This window comes from Hibiscus syriacus, unplaced genomic scaffold, assembly GCF_006381635.1.
Source record: "Hibiscus syriacus cultivar Baekdansim isolate YM2019G1 unplaced genomic scaffold, ASM638163v2 tig00110342_pilon, whole genome shotgun sequence".
In the NCBI taxonomy this organism is placed as follows: Eukaryota; Viridiplantae; Streptophyta; class Magnoliopsida; order Malvales; family Malvaceae; genus Hibiscus; species Hibiscus syriacus.
In genome coordinates, this window is record NW_024062693.1 from 652215 (window position 1) to 670452 (window position 18238).

The 18238-nt window shown below is 35.3% G+C and overlaps 1 protein-coding gene across 1 annotated transcript; it reads left to right on the forward strand.

Annotated features, from left to right (window-relative positions):
• The first annotated feature begins 268 nt into the window (after positions 1-268).
• On the forward strand, positions 269-16314 carry LOC120120602 (zinc finger protein ZAT10-like). The gene is made up of 3 exons (XM_039140203.1): positions 269-272; positions 2669-2673; positions 15507-16314. The coding sequence occupies exon 3, from the start codon at positions 15508-15510 to the stop codon at positions 16297-16299; it is 792 nt and encodes a 263-aa protein (XP_038996134.1). The 5' UTR covers positions 269-272; positions 2669-2673; position 15507; the 3' UTR covers positions 16300-16314.
• The last annotated feature ends 1924 nt before the right edge of the window (positions 16315-18238 follow it).

Here is an 18238-nt window from a genome sequence, read left to right on the forward strand (position 1 = left end):
GTTTAGTAAATTAATTTACAATAATGAAATCATCTAATGTTGATCATGTTTGGATAGATTTGTGTTTTGGAGGGTCATGGGAGAATGTTCATGGTGTTTTACAATATATGCCTTTACCCATGAATCTTCAACTAAAACTGTCATTAAAAAAGTTAACTTATGAAACTCTAATGTTACGTGTTGCAAATAAATTGAATTTAGAGCCCCTAAGTGGATTTAGGCTATCTTATCAGAGAAATGGTAAAGTTTATTTGTTAACCGACAACGAAGATGTTGAACGATTCATTGCTTACATTAGTGTTTCAAGTGATGATGTTACATTGTATGTTGTTGAACCTAGAAGTAGTGAAGTTGGGTCAGTAGCGGGTAGTAATCAACTAAGTTTTTTAACCCAGTTTATGGTGCTCAAAATTTAATGGTTCCACCATAATTTCATCACCAAGCAAATATTGTTTCACCACATTTCCAATACCAAACACAATCTCAAAACCCACAACCTTTCCCTAATCCAAATCCTAATCAACTTTCAGCACCAAATTCCAGTTTTCGTATTGACCAGTTAGACGATGATGAGCCAACAGAAAAAATTGTGAGTACTAGTCAGTATTCGAAATTTGATCTTGGTCAATACCCGGACTTTGATCTTGGTCAATACTCGGATTTTGATGATTTTTCAGAAGAAGAAACAGACCCTGCGTGTAATGATTTTGATATTGGTCAATACCCGAATTTTGATGATGAAACAGCCGTTGCCGAGGAAGATGTTGTTGATGATAATGAGGAGGAAGTTACGACTGTAAATGAACATGTTGAACATCTATTCTGTAATTCATATAACACTGAAGAAGAAAAAGAAGAAGAATAAATCCCCAAAGAAAAGTCCCCGAAGAAAATACCACGGGAGTATAACTGGAATATGCCAGAATTACTTCAGATACCGGAAGAAGAGTTGGTAAAGATAGTAGTTGATTGTTACACAACAATTATTCGTATCAAGAAAGATGATTGTTTTGATACAAAGGAAGACTTGAAGATAGCTTTGTATACGAAATGTGTGGAAGATGGCTATCAACTAAAAGTTAATAAATCAAGCAAAGATCGTTTCGAAACAAGGTGTATGATTGACAAAAACTGTATGTGGCGTACGATTGCAAAGAGGATAAAAGATTGCGAAATGTTTCAAGTTAGGACTTTTATTGATAAACATACATGTTCAAGAACCCAAGTTTTTCCTCACCATAGACTGGCAAACAAAAAGGTGTTGGGTGGTTTTCTGGCTGAGTTAATGTTTTTGAATGGTAGGGTATATCGGGGACATGAAATTATGACTGACATGAATACTCGGTTCAAGATTAGTATCTCATATTCTCAAGCTTGGAGAGCCAAATGTTATGCCTTGGAATTGTTGAGGGGTCGCCAGAAGCATCGTTTGCCCAACTGCCGGCTTATTGTCACAATTTAAAGCTGAAAAATCCTTGGTCGGTAACTCATATCAAAACAGATAGAGATGGACACTTTGAGTTGCTGTTTATCGCCATTGGTGCTGCGGTTAGTAAATCAATATAATTTTGTTTACTCATTTTTGTTAGTTACATGCATTTCACATTTAAATGATTATATTTCTTGTGTATATGATTTTGTAGATTCGTTCGTTTATTAATTGCATGCGCCCAGTTATTATAGTTGACGGAGCACATTTAAAAGGTCGATACCTTGGAGTAAACTTATTAGCAGTAACCATGGATGCTAACTAGGGATGGCAAGTGGGTACAATTTTGTGGATTCCGTACCGCACCCGCTCCAATTGGGGCGGGGATGGGTATAATTTTAGTGGGTAGTGGGCGGGTGTGGATTTAAAAAGTGGTACTCGTCGCGGGTAGTGGGCGGGTAATGGGTTTGAGACCTTACCCGCCCCGCATCCGCACCGCATCCACCCGCCCCTCATCCGCCTGCACTGCATCCACCCACCCCACATCCGCCCGCCCAACTAAATATCCATTAAATTTTGGACCATTATGAATTTAGGTGTAATTTTAAGAGACTAATTTATAAATCCTAATATTGTATAAGATATAACTTGTAATTTAACCAAATATTAGGGATAAGTTTATGCATAAATTTTTTTGTTTCAAACCTCTTGTCTTCACTCTCCAGCTTATTCAGGTATCTTTTTTCCCTTTTTACTTGAAATTTAATTTTTGTAAGAGTCAATTCCGTAGTCATTTCGTTTTAAGCTCCTTTGCATTTCGTTTTAAGAGTTTAATTTTTATTTGCTCGTACTGATTTTAATTATTTTTAGATTCATCTTAATGTTTGTTTTAAGCTTAATTTCTTAATGTTCTACAAATCAGTATCTTATGACTGAGCACCCACGTTTTTTGCTAACAGAGTCAGATCGTTGCTTCTCAAATCTCTATTTTTAACACCACTGAATAGAATTAAGTGTTTCACTTGAGCTTCTCAAACCTCCATTTTTAACGCCATTGAAACTGACTTTTTCAAATTCAAATTTCAACCGAATATATTGCAATATTGGTGTTTTATTATGGTGTTTTATGAGAATGATGATTGTAATACTGGAGTATCAGATGTCACAAGTATTGCTTGAAATTTTAGAATGTTGTGCCAAAGAACAAAAACATTATGTGTTTGTCATTTATGTTTCTAGACTTTAATTATGTATTTTATTATGATGTTTTATGTACTTTAAGATCTATATTAACACTTAACTCAGATAATCATTGGTTTATTTTATTATGTTTCTTAATAGATGTGTTTGTTTTATGTTTGTTTCTTATGTATAACTTAAGTTTGTTGTCAGGCGGGTCTAGGCGGGTACGTCTCCAGTGGGTAGTGGGTGTGGGGATGGATTTGAGAATGTACCCGCGTGGGCAGGTGTGGATTTGAAAATTTTTACCCATCATGGGTGGTGGGCGGGTGGTAGATTAAAAATATTAGGTGGGTATGGGGATGGGGGAGGGGGTATCCGCACCCGACCCACCCGTTTGCCATCCCTAATGCTAACAATGGGATACTGCCAATAGCTTACGGGGTTGGCAAATCTGAAACCTCTGATTCATGGACATGGTTTATGGGGCATCTTAGGGATTGCATAGGTCCTATTAGCAATCTGACAATCATATCCGATAGGGCAAACTCATGACAACGCTGTTAGAAGGTGTTTCCCAGATGCTTTTCATGGACTTTGTGGTGTTTATTTGTATAGAAATCTAAAATCAAGGTCTGCTGGTATAAAAAATCACAAATGGACATACTGGACGGCTGTAAAAGCTTATCGGGAAGTGGATTTTAATAAGCATATAAATTGTTTAAGACGTGTTTTGTCTCAGTGTGCTCAAACACTAGAAGATGTCGGATTTGAAAGATGGTCAAGAGTACATCAACCTGGAGCAAGATATGGTTTCATGACGTCTAATAGTGTAGAATCAATCAACGCTCTAAGTCGTCATTTCCGGAAATTACCCATTACTATGTTAATGGAGTTTTTTCGAGCCTCTATTCAACAGTGGTACTACAAGAAAAGAAACCATGCAGGTATTATTTCTTTAAATTCGTAACTTATCATATATTTTACTAAGTATTATTTATTTAAATTTACAGGAACATCGTGTTACACCATGGACAGAAAAAAAGATAACGAAACGTGTTGTGAAGTCAACGTCATGGAGAGTTGAACCATGTTCAAACACTTTGTTTGAAGTACTGGATAATAACTTAAATGGGCTTGTCGATCTAAATGCAAAGACGTGTAGTTGTATGAAATGACAAACATCTGGTTATCCGTGTGGCTATGTTATAAAAGTTTCTCTTCATCTAAACCAAGATGATTCAAGCGCATAAGCTATGGATTGCTACACTACAGAAGTATATCGACAGACTTATGGCGAGATTGTCTACCCTATTCCACATCCTTCTGAGTGGGACATATCAGATGACTTACAAACAGTTTTACCACCAGCCATGGACAGAAGACTACCTGGCCGGCCAAAAAGTCACGATCGTATACCGTCTAAGGGTGAAGAGAAGAAGAGATCGACATGTAGTCGGTGCAAGGAAAGTGGTCATACAAGGTTGACATGTGGATCACCAGTGCCATCACAATCATCTTTTCCTCTACCAAAATATGGATCCTCATCAAAATCCAAAGCTCATATGGTGTCAAGCAAAAGGCAATCAAAATCGCAATCATCTTTAAAATCCCAATCACAACCGGCTTCACCTTTTGGGACTGTTAACTTAGGTGATTTTTAAATGCAAACGTTGTATTATGTGGATTTTATGTGTGAACTTTTAATATTTTCAGTTAGGCATGTATTAGTAACTTGAGTTTGAAAATTGCTATGATCTGTTCAGTTGTTATCACTTTATTAGGCATTCATTTGACTATCGCAACACGGAAATGACGTTCGCAATCATCTTAATGTCTATCGCAACGTGGAAATTACTATCGCAACGCGAAATGAAAATCGCAACGTGAAAATCGCAACGTGGAAATGACTATCGCAATGTGAAATGAAAATCGCAACGAGAGAATCGCAATGCGAAATGAAAATCGCAACGAGGGAATCGCAATGCGAAATGAAAATCGCAACGCGAATTTAGTTTCGCGTTGCGATTTTGTCGTTGCGATTTTAATTTCGCATTGCGATTCTCTCGTTGCGATTTTCATTTTGCATTGCGATAGTCATTTTTTCCTTCAACATAATGCAGATTGAAATCAACAAAATCAACCATTACATTTCAATCAATTAAACAAGAACAAATAAGAATTATGTTCACATCAATTAAACAAATCAACTTTTACAAATCATCTTTTACAAATCAATTAAACAATAAAAAAATAAGCAATAATTCTTATTTCCTCATCTACTATTGAATCAACTTTTGCAGCCATACATCATTTTCACGCAGCTCACTTCTGAGATTAACCTGCAGAAACCAAACATTTGCTCAAACAACATTTTCTACACATCTAAAACCTACAAACAGCAAATTATTGAATTCTAGGTACTAAACCAAACATTTTCAAACCAAAAGCCTATAAACTTACCAATTGTTTATGGACACTTTCATAACGCGGATGCAGGTAGGCAGCGTCTCGCATATATCGCTCTAGCCATAAAATGCCGAAACCACAAGCCTACTGCACCTCTATCTCTATCGGTGGGAGGTACAAAATATGTACTTCCTGTCGTCAAACGCTCCAAGCACATGCATACGAGAGGACCACAATCCCCTCTGGCTTCTTTCGTTTGTTATGGTGCGGTCTCGTCTCTGCTAACTGTAATATTGAGCTTCTTTGGCTTATTGTTTCCAGAACGAGTCCAATAATTTATCGCATCCAAGAATTTAGCCAAATGAGAGATCCATCCCTTAATAATATCTCTTAAATCAGCCAATGATATGTAATTTATCATGCTGTCATATACTATTGCCTTAAGGGATGGGAGCTGAAGCTCGACGAGAATCCAATGTTTACTTTCCAAAACAGGGATAAACACCTGCAATCATAAGTAATAATTCATTCATTTCGCACTTATTTATAAATACCTTTAAACTTAATCTAAAATAAATACTAACCTTATCGACCTCCCACCATGCAGGATAAAGTTTAGCTTGTCCATTGCCCAACGCAAATGATTCATCTCGTTGATTCTTCAAGTGAACGGCGTTAAAAGACGTCGGCATAATTGTATATCGTGTATTTCTTTTATTTTTCTTAAGTTTCCTAATTATTAGAAGACGTGACACCCACACATCGATATGCTGTTTTACAAAAAAATACATATATTAGTGACTTACATAAATTTAAAAAAAAATAATCAAATTGAAATATAAGAAAAATATAAGACTTACCCCTCCATCGAAATAGCCATTGTCTTCGACCCCTAATAATACGCCTCACTAAGACCGATCAAGCAATAAATAGATATCATCGTTGAGCTTGCATATGTAAGTGAAACACCCCTGGCTCCACTCATGTAGATAAAAATCAACTGCGGTCTTAGCCCAAAGGGTGTTATCTAGAATTGTGTCCGGTAGTTGTCTCCTCTCCACTTCATATACCAGAATGGTACTGGCCAGTAACTCATACGAGAGCCAACTCTTATCCATCATGTCCGGCACGTCAGAGGGTTTCTCAAGAATCTTACATATGACGCCATGTGAATCGGGCTCTTGAATGGTGGGAGGGACCTCTTCAACGATGACAGTGGCCTCTTGAACGGTGGGAGGAGACTCTCGAGGAATGATAGGGGCCTCTTCAACGATAGGAGTGGACTCTTGAGGGATGACAGGCGAGTCGGGCTTCTTCTTGCGGTGTCTTTGCACTATTGGGGTGTACGGAGACTTAATAGCACGTGCACGCCGTCTGATGCGTGAACTCTGTCATGCAAGAAAAACCCGATGTAAGGCATCCACCTTATCGGGCCGCTAAATAATTAAATACAAAAATCAGTAAATAAACAGACATGATATTTAAACAGTGAAAACAAAGACAAATACTAACTTCACAGTGTTAAAGAATAAACAGTTTAGTAGTATTGGCAGCAACCGAATAAATTTACTAAGCAATCTAAGTGAAATGGTTAATCTAAGTAAAATTACGAGTAAATTTATCATCAAGTTAAATATGGAAAATCTTAAACTTACCTCGTTGCGTAGAGTATGAACCTCATTCTGCAACGATACTATCATCTCACGTAGAGCGGCAACCTCACTACGTAAACTAGACACCTCCACACGCCATGCACCATCGTTATCGCGTAGAGTACCGATCTCCTCACGCAAGGCATTGACCTCATCACGTAACTCCCTTGACTCATCCCGTGGAGGTGGAGGTGAAGAACAGGGAGATAGAAGTAGTGGCATCTTTGCCGGTCGCCTATCATGAGGTGATGGTGGAGAAGAGGCTCGATGATGTGATGGGATAGGTGATGGCTCTCGTTGTAGAGGTGTATAGTCGGGTCGATCAGGTGATTGCTCTGGGTGAGGTGATGGCTCTCGAAGTGGAGAAAGTAGAGGTTGCTCATCATTCGTGCCATCAAAAAAACGCTGACTAGCTTGCCACCAATCAGTGGCAAGCTCAGCCTCTGTGGGTGTCAGTCTCTGTAATGGAGTGTTGGCCTCCTAAAAATATAAAAACTCAAACAAAGTTAAACGTCTACTATTAATAACTTGTTTATATATGATAGTATTTGTGTTAACTTACATTATTTATTGTCGCATATGGTATTAAGTCTTCCCAATCCAACAGACGTTTCCTCTTCCAGGAAATAGCCCTAGGAATATCATTTGAAGTTTTTAATGCATATGTCTGCATGCTGGGGAAAGCCTCGAATATCCAAATCTACAAACAATATAATAACAAACATTAGTAATTGTTAAATAATTAATTATAATTTTGAAAACATTATATAGAAAATCTTACCTTAAAGGCCCAAACAAAGCCTGACAAAGTGTATTTCGACCCATCGCCACGCAAACTTTTACGGTCATCAAAGGCAGCCGACAACTTAGTCCAGGTAGCTTTCCATATATATGAACCCCACGGAAACAGATTCCATGCATTTAGGTCCTCTACCAATAATATTAGCTCCTGAAGAATAGGTTGTCTGGCCTCTCTGCCTAAAAAGCCGGCATACAAAAGTACTAGAAGGCATACTCGGACAACATCGACGTCATTTATCCGAGTAAAACCATCTTTCTTATTAAACAATTTCTTCAGGTCGTTGACGTGTAAGTTCGGCTTCTCTATTGTCTCATCAGGAAAAACCCGGGATAACCATGATGGGCGGGTGATATGACGAGTGTACCGGCCTACATCATCGTGTTCGAATCGTAGACCAGTGATTAAGCAGAACTCCTTCTGCCCAAAACAAGTATATGCCGGTGGAAAATGAAACCATATCTCTTCCTCACCATGTTGTATACTGTCGGGTAGATCGCTAGTCATGGTCTGAAGCCACAAATGGGTCAAATTAGCATCTCCACCCGGATGTTGTACTCTCAGCCATGGCCCGAAGCAGGTTTCTTCAAACAATTGTCTTTGTGTAGGTGAAAGCTTCGAAGCAATTGTAGTGGCTAAGCTAACTTTATTCTTTAATGTCAATGAAGCCGAAAAAAAATTCTACAAAAATAATAAACATACAAAGTTAGATATACCAAAAACTACACTGTGAAGATATACCAAAAACAATAAATATAAAGAGTAGTAGTTTATTCTTGAAACTAAAATTTGCAACACTGTTTTGTCTTTTGGTTGGAATGAAAATCGCAACGAGAGAATGAAAATCGCAACGCGGAAATGACTATCGTAACGAGAGAATCGCAACGCGAAATGAAAATCGCAACGAGAGAATCACAACGCGAAATTAAAATCGCAACGCGAAATGAAAATCGCAATACGATTTTGGTTTCGCGTTGCGATTATCTCGTTGCGATTCTCTCGTTGCGATTTTCATTTCGCTCGTTGCGATAGTCATTTTCCTGTTGCGATTTTCATTTTCATGTTGCGATTTTAAATTTAGAAACTATTCTTCTTCTGCAAATTGAAACTTTAATGGATTGCATTACTTCAACCAAAAGACAAAACAAAGACAAATATTAACTTCACAGGGTTAAAGACTCAACAGTTTAGCAGTATTGGCAGCAATCGAATGAATTTAATAAGAAAACTTATCATCAATTTCAATATGAAAAACCTAAAATAATGCAAAATTTTCAAAATAAAAATAATTAAAAAAACTAACCCTCGGAGGTTGATTTTCCATTTTTGAATGATTGTGAGGGATTTCTGACCGTGAATGGTTGTGAGGGATTTCGCCGGAGATGGGGACGGATTTCGCCGTAGAGAGTGAGAGATGGAGATGAGACTGAGTTGTGATTTTTTTTAGGTTTTAGGTTATGAGTTGCAATTACGGGATATACTGTGGACGGTTCAGTGTTCCGATAATTAATATTCGTGTTTGGAATTTGAAAATAAAATACGCGTAGCGATTATAATGGCGCTTTAAAAATCGTATTGCGATTTACGGATACGCATTGCGATTTACGTATTCGCATTGCGATTTACGTATTCGCATTGCGATTTACTGATACGCATTGTGATTTACATATTCTCGTTGCGATTTTCGCGTTGCGATTTACGTATTCTCGTTGCGATTTACGGATACGCGTTGCGATTTTACGTATTCTCGTTGCGATTTACGGATACGCGTTGCAATTTTACGGATACTCGTTGCGATAGTCAGTATCGCGTTGCGATTTATATGTTCGCGTTGCGATTATGGAAAATCGCAATGCGAATTTGTACTATCGCATTGCGATTATTCATAATCGCGTTGCGATTCTGGGAACTGATTTGCGATTCTGGAGATCGCGTTGCGATTTTTATTTCGCATTACGATTTTGTTGGTCATTTTGTCAAATCCAAAAAAAGTTTGTTAAAATCATATATTATAAGTCATTTTTGGTCACTGAGGTTATTTTCTCTATTAAAAATAATGATGTGATCCAGTTTCTTAATAATTTTAGTCTTTAAAACTTTATCAATTTAATATAAAATTAAAATAATTCAATAAACTTAACTCATCATAATTTAAAAAATCATATCAATTTAATCCTTAAATACATCATCACCATCATCCCACATCAAACACAACAGATTTAACCTTGTTGCTTTGTGATAATCAATCTTTATTTGATTAGGATGATGAACGTGTGACACCCTAAACTCATTCGGGCTTAAAGTGTCACACACTAATGCCCCGATAGATCCATTATTTATAACTATAATATATTTCCTTCAACGTTAAACAAATTGTTTTAAAAGAAAATGGTGCATACAAAATGACTTATTTTAAATATTAATTTCAAAAGTGGAGATTCGTCTATATCCAGTGTTAACTTAAAACGAAAACATTAATCTGAAAACATTTTACAACAAAACGCACTACGATGACCAACTCCATGATGTCTACATGGATACATCATCCAGACAAGAGAATTCAGTATTATACCCTGATAGACGAGGATGGGACTCCATGATGATGGCACTGCTTAGCTGAACAAACTACTCCTACGAACCTGAGATGGTAAAAATTTACAAAGAGAACCTACTCCATATTTGATCACTTATAGTATATGATCACTTCTTTCTTTATTCAATTAAGATGTAGTCGTCAAGAGATAACTATCGTGAAATATTTGGTATAATCATACATTTGGTTTCTGTTATTTACATTAAACTAAGAAATATTTTTATATTAATTTATCAAAAATATTTTATTATTAACTTAATTTAAAAATAATTTATTTTAATTTTAATTTAAAAATATATATTTTATTCTTATCTAAACTATTAAAAATATATTTTATTATTATTTTAACTATTTAAAGTATATATATTTTATATTAATTTATTAAATATATTATATTATTACTTTAAATTATTAAATATATATTTTATTCTTTTCTAAACTTTTAAAAATATATTTTATTATTATTTTAACTTTTCAAAGTTTACATTTTATATTAATTCAGTAAATATATTATATTATTACTTTAAATTATTAAATATATTTTTATTCTTATCCTAAGTTCAAAATATTTTAACATAAAATATATATTTTAACATAAATATATTTTACAATAAAATATATAATTTATTAAAAGTAAGACTAAATTGAGAGAATATATAAATAACATGGACCAAATGTGTAATTATATCAAAATACCAAGTCACCTAGTTAACACAAGTTAAACACGTGGAGACCACATCTTAATCAAATAGAAATAAAAGTGATCATATCTTAGTTAGATAAAAACGAAAGTGATCATATATTATATTTTTTGAAATCAATGAAAAAATGTGAACAAAACATAAACATAAGTGATCCATCGTATAGTTAACCCAAACACATGTAGTTTAGAAAAGGAAAGAAAACAGGCGATTACCCCCAAATACAAAGGGAAAAAATAAGCTTGAAAAGTAAACAAAAGCACATAAAAGACGTAAAGCAGAAAAGCTAAAAATGAAACAACCCCAGAAAATAACAAGTTTAGAGACCAAATATATAATTAAATTATAATTAAAGCATAATCTTTTGTTGACATGAATATTAGTTTATTAATCAAAGTATTAACTGTGTTGTTCAGGAGAGTCCACTTCTATGTTAAGGGATTTGCTGAATCATGATAGACTGGCCCTAGATTTGTCTGTTTCAATTTTTATTTGGCTTTAAAGCGGTGAATCTGCCAAATCACGTAACCTATTGACAATTAAAAATGAATAAAAAGGTATTCAAAATCATATTTTTGATTTCTTAAGCTAATTGGTGAGTATGTTTCGTTAATCATATACATAAATATTATTAACTTAAATAATTGTTAATATATATATTTGAGACATGTGATTTGTTTCGATAATCATATACATAAATATTATTAACTTAAGGGTGTGATTTTTTTTTCATATACACAAATACACCAATGAATTCCCCCTTAATCTCTTTGAATCATAGGCTACTCATCCCTTTCCACTTCTGTTTTCATTTGTACATATATTGTTTTCAAATGCCACGTCTGCAATCTCTTCTCCTAAATTCTTTGATTTAAATTGATATTGAAATTTCAAAATAAAACCGAAATAATTAAAAAGAATTTGATTAATCCATTGAGTGACCTCAGTAGTTAAAGAATTGTTACCGGTTAAAGTTAAAAATGCCTTTAGTACATTAAAATTTTCATAAATAAAATTAGAATACTAACACAATTCATTATTTTTTTTCCAAAATTATATTTAACATAACAACTCATAATCAAGGTTTTGAAAATCGGACCGGATCGGCCGGTTCAACCGGAAACTGCTGTCTGGTTCGGTTCATTCTACTCCGATTAAACCGCTATTAGTGAACCGCAAGGAACCGTTGAACCGACTGTGAACCGATCGAACCGGACCCGGAATGATCCGCTAAGAATCGACCATCCATAAAAAGTTAAAAAAAACTGTTTTTCGCCTTTTCGTTTCCGGTCTTTTCGTTTTGAGCTTTTTAGTTTTCTTTATTCTTATTTCTAGGATATTTCGACTTTTATTTTGAAGGTTAATCAATTTTTGTTTTGGTTTTAATGCATAATGTTTGGAGATTTTTATTAGAAGTAAATCAAGTAATGAATGATGAAATTTTGGTGTTGTATTTAAGTATTATAGTTGTGGAGATGTTTTTAGTTTTTGTTAAATGTTTTTAGCATTTTTATTTAATTTTTTAAATAATTATGACGTCGTCCGGTTCTTTCGACCGGTCTGATCGGTTGAACCAATGAACAAGTAGCACGACCGGTTCGATGACCGATCCGATTCTGAAAACCATGCTCCTAATTTAGTAAAAAAAGGCATAATTGTTTGCATCGTATTGTACCCGTGATCACCGAATTGCTTGAAATGTCGTTAACTTTTTCATCATATAGCAGCCGCGATTGCCTTTAGATGAAACTTCCTTCATGTGGTCCGAGTAGACTTTGACGACTCGGTGTTCGTCATTCATGTGCAGTATGCAATGGGATTAGTCAAACTAAACCCCATTAAACAAACTAGTTGTCGGCCAAGTCTTTGGATCCTAACCTTCCATCTCATTACCACGAAGATAAACCCCAACCCCCACGTTGACCCATCAAACCCTTCCCTTGTAAGCTTTCACATGCAACCATATTTATTCATTGCCAGTGATTATGTGATGGGTGATCTCATCACTTTTTACTTTTAACACATCCCCCACGCTTAAATTACTCGAGTAATTTGAATATTTTGATATTTTAAATTTAAATTATTTTTTATTATTAAAAAGACTATTAATATTAGTTTTCAAAATATACAAATTGAATCAATTTGGATCAATTGATAATTTTAGGGTTTTATGATTCATAACTAATCTAAATAAAAAAATATTTTTCTCATAAAAGTCTTAGATTCAAATAATTACATCTATAAAATATATTGTTAATAAAATAAAAAATTCTGAATATATATTATCTATAATAATCCATATTATGGGGATGTTACGGCCCACAATGGCAATAATGCCTTAATTCTGATAGTTTGACACATCAGCTGGCTTAACTGAAGACTATAAGAAGTATCAACAGTTCAGTTTACCTGTTTGGTTTTCTTTTTGCCTATTGTTTTATGCTCATCCAATTGGCCGTAAATCCCATTGCAAGCTACGACATGTCTACATGGAAATATCTTATACTATATATATTTATCAGTTACATTAGCATTAAGGAAATATCTTATTTTATTACATCTGTTTTCGTAACTAATCTTATTGGTAAACATTAACATTTCTGAGCTTTGATAAGGCCAAATTATGATAAGACTTTTCCAACAGCGCATCCCAACGTTTGAAACTCAAATACTTTGTTTCCAGATCGGTCCAAGAAGCGTCATGGAGGCATGGTAAAAAAAGGTGCAATTAAGTTTTTATCATTACGGACACGTGTCCAAATCACGGCCAAACTCGTACGTTAACCTAAAGCCATTGCCAACACACTTCACAGCCACTACAATCGCCCACCTTTTATTGGTTGAGTGTCGGGTGGATGGAGATGCCACGTGGCCCCATGGCGGAGACTCCCAATAAATGGACGGTATGATGTGGGAATCTTTTTATTCACAACGAAGGATCGATTAGCAGTCGGTTAGGTGGTGTGAGGATACGTAGTATTCACCACCTGAAAGTTGTTCAAAAAGGAGACCCGAAAGCGTTCCACGTGTAAGTCTCCCGCCTAATCAAAGCGCGTTGCGTGCCGTATTGCTTGTCGGTTTCGCGCTCTGTTAAACTTCTGTTTTCCCCCCACTCTCTTCTACTACTGCACTCTTCCTACTCAGAGCTCCACTCCACTGTGATTTTACGTAAATACCCTCAATACTTTCATCTTTAACAAATCAATCCTTCCATCTACTATCTCTGTTGTCACTCTTCAGTTTATTGAAGTCTTCAAAAATTTTAAAAGCTTTCGAATTTTCATATCTCCTAATTGCTCAAGTCTCTTGCATTATTATTCTTTATATGACTTATTAGAGTTAAATATATTATTTGATACTATATCAATTTACTTTATTAACTTAGAACTAACTATTATTATTTGAGACCTAACATAATGCTAAGAGATATCATATAAATTATTACATAAATTTAAAGAGAAAAAAAGCTAATTTTGTCATCCTTTTTCAACTCATATATTCTTTACCACGTGTTTAAAATTATCAATCATAATCCTCTATTTAAAATCAGAATGAATAAATCATCTAAAATTATCACAATCTTATTTTTTTTCTACAACACTTGTAAAGTCTGTTTTAGAGATTAGAAATTTCTTCGTTATTTGTGAATAAATTGAAATTTCAAAAGGGGTAACACTGGTAATGCCTCTGTTCCAGTTGCACACGTGGCCAATAAATTGAAATTTCTTTCTATCTTTCTATAGGCCAACCAGCGATGAACTACCAAAATCTAGCACATTTTCATGACAAAAAAGATACTGATGTTTCCCTCAACCAGTTACGTTTCAACACGTCACCTGAACTGATTTTTCTGTATATTTTTGGCTTTTTCTAACAACTTCTTTGTTTGGCTAGTACCTGCAGTCATTGAGAAATACTGGTGGAATTGGAAACTATTTTTTGTTTTTGTTTTATAATTTTTTTAATAGTGAAAGAAAGAACAGATGCTGCGGCAAAAGCATTTTCTTCACTGACAATGCAAACAGTTTTAGAGTTACAAAAAGTATCCCATTTTTTGGAATTTATTTCATTTCACTATGTATGAAAATATAAAAAAGAATAATGTAAAATTAGTTTAACTTTAACTCAATAGTTACATATTCTAATCTTATAATTTTGGCATAAATGGAGAAACTAATTTATTAGGAGTTAGATTTAGTGATATAAAATGTTAAACCCATTTGAATAGATTTAAATTTTAATATTATGAAAGAATGAAACTGAAATGACTGTCCCTTGTTCCATGTAATGGGGTAAGGGGAGGTAAGATAGTAGGCTGCTCCCAACACTAGGTTGAGAACAACTTTCATAGGAGACCTCCAAATTATGAAATGCCCTCCATGAGACTCGATCCCACGACCTCAAGATTAAAAACCTTGTGCTCTACCAACTGAGTTGATAAATAATGAAGAAATTGAGTAGTTCTAGATGTATGCCAAAATGGGATGAGATTTGGACCAAAGGAGTCGTGGTGAACACGCAAATAAGCACAAAGCTTGGTTTACCAGTTGTAAATGGTTAATTATGAATAGGAGTAGCATTGAATTGACTTGGAAGCAGTCGTACAAAAGGTGTGGAAGAATCTAAAGGGTACCCCATTCCTCGTAGTTGACCCACTTCACTCGTTAGCTATCACCTCCCTCCTATATAAACACACATCCCCTTCCATTTCCACTTACTCTCCCACAATTACACACAATTCATACATGGCTCTCGAAGCTCTGAATTCTCCTACCATGGCTACCCCTTTCACCAACAAATACGACGACGTCGACAACAGCTACATCGAGTCCTGGAAGAAGGGAAAACGTTCTAAACGCCCACGCAGCGAGTCTCCTGCCGACGTTGAGGCTGCTGAAATCCAACCCACCGCCGAAGAAGAGTACCTCGCTCTCTGTCTCATCATGCTCGCTCGCGGCCGCTCTGCCGGTGATCGTGATCGTCTTCAGCCTTCCTCTTCATCACCGCCGCCGCCGACTTTGAAGTTGTCTTACAAGTGCAGCGTTTGCGGCAAGGCTTTCAATTCTTATCAAGCTCTGGGTGGGCATAAAGCCAGCCACCGCAAACCCTCCGCCGATGCGGCTGCTACCACCATCAACGTTGATAATCCATCAACAACAACAACAACCACCACCAGCGGGACTAACGGTAGCGGTAGGTCTCACGAGTGCTCCATCTGCCACAAGAGTTTCCCTACAGGCCAAGCCTTGGGAGGCCACAAACGCTGCCACTACGAAGGAGGCAACAACAATAGCAAGACAGGTAGCGCTAGCGTCAGCGTCAGTGGGGTGACGTCATCAGACGGCGGCGCTCTGGTCCAAAGCCACCGCGCCCCCGACTTTGACTTTGACTTTGACCTAAACTTACCCGCCTTACCGGAGTTCTTCGGGGAAAACAAGGAAGGAAGACTCGGTCAAATATACGGAGAAGAAGAGGTCGAAAGCCCATTGCCGACAAAGAAGCCACGTTTCTCCATAGTCAATAAGGAATCAGATTGATTTGTCTTGATTTAATTTTTTCTTTCTTTCTTTCTGGGATTTGTATTTTGGATGAATTTGTTCATTGTTGATGAACAATGATCTTTGTAGTCAGACGCTGCCAATTCATTGGTTCATTCTTTATATATAAAATGATTTCCGAAACAAACATTTATGAGTTTAGATATGATGAAATCTTTTATATAACTCAACCGTATGAACACAGCCATAGCGGTGGGTTTTGTTTTTGGATAGGAAAACCGGTAGCTGTTAAGGAAGATGTGGTTCACGGTTGAGAGGGGGCTAAGTGTATTATGATTCGACCCCATCCGCCCTGTGGTTTAATGCTTTTAATGCACATGTTGGCACGATCAATGGATCATAATCATGTTGATCATCCTCATAATAATAATAATAAATAATAGCCTTATTTTGGGCACTACCTTTTGCGTGCCTTGGGAGACATTCGTGACAAGCTGGAGACCCTCTATTCAAATTAAACGCCACCAGGATTGGATTTGAAAATTCAGATAAATACAACATCTCATTAGAAAGAGGAAATTACTTGCAAGTTATTTCAAAATTCAAATAGAAGACTAAGCAAAACATGGATTGTTTCATTGGTAAATAACACTTAAAGAAATAAAGAAAAGAAAGAGGTTAAAAATATCATATTATGTGTCATCAGCCTGTATAATCTTAGCCTTTTCCTTATTACTTTCCTACTGATTTTCTTTCTTTTTTTGCTCCACAAAACGCGGGCGTCAAAAGGATTGCAAGTTAAGGAAATGGCCAACGCAACATTCAAGCTACGTTACTTTGGAGAGTTTGTCTGTCCTCCTCCACGTAAAATAAGCTTTCCAGTTGTTTAAACTCCCCATGTTAATTAATACTCTACGCTATCCACTCCAAAGCTGAGTACACTTGGATCCATCTCCAATTTACCACTCCGAGACATGACTCAGTTTTTGTTTTAAAATACTAGTAAATATATATATATATATATAAGAATAATATAGTTTCAGTGTTCTCTGCGTGCGGGAGGAAATTAACCCCCATTGAGTTGATCATGTGTAAAATGTTGGTTTAATGATGCCTAAATTCTATATATCTAAGGTCATCTCTAGCCCTCATCTCTACTCTACAACATCTCTATCTCTACTCTAAAGATGAAACAGTAATTCATCTCCAGCACTATCTCTACATTATCACCACTCTACTTTATTCACAATATTTAACTATTAGTATGTTTATTTATCCAGTTTCAATGTATTTTTAACTATCTTGCAATTTAATACTTGAATTTATTATATTATGTTTAAGTTTTATTTTATTGCGTAGAAATTACAATAAAAAAATTTAAAAGATAGAATAAGAGAAAAATAATGTAATAAAGAAAAGGAAAAAAAAAATAACAAAATAAAATAAAAAAATATGTAGCTTAGTTACAATGCAACTATAGATGTAGAGTATTATTGTAGCTTTTTTTCTACTCTAGCGTTGAAAGTGGAGATGAGTGGAGTTGAAATTCATCTCCAAATGAAGATTTTCTCTACTCTAGTGATGCTGGAAATAATCTAATTATTGATAAATTATATTTTATTTAAGAGTTTTATAATATTTTACACTCACCAATTAACGATAATTATATGGGTGGCATGACAGCTCTACCAAATTTGTATATATTATTGTAATTGCAAACAGCCATCAAAGTCTATACAAGTCTTTATATATTATCGTAACTGTTTTATTTTTAATTTACTATGAACTGATTTAAATTAATTAGATCTATAATCAATTTGATCCGAGGAATCGATAATTATAAGTACAAGTTTCGTTTTCTTGTAAACTGTATGTGGCCTCAGCCTCTTGGCCCGAGTTTCTATCCGTATCTAACATCTATGCTTATTTCCAAAAAAGAAATAATAAAGAACTAGCAGCCCCCATATATGTATATTCC

Coding starts and splice junctions, on each gene's coding strand:
- LOC120120602 (XM_039140203.1), top strand. CDS start 15,508: ATGGCTCTCGAAGCTCTGAATTCTCCTACCATGGCTACCCCTTTCACC.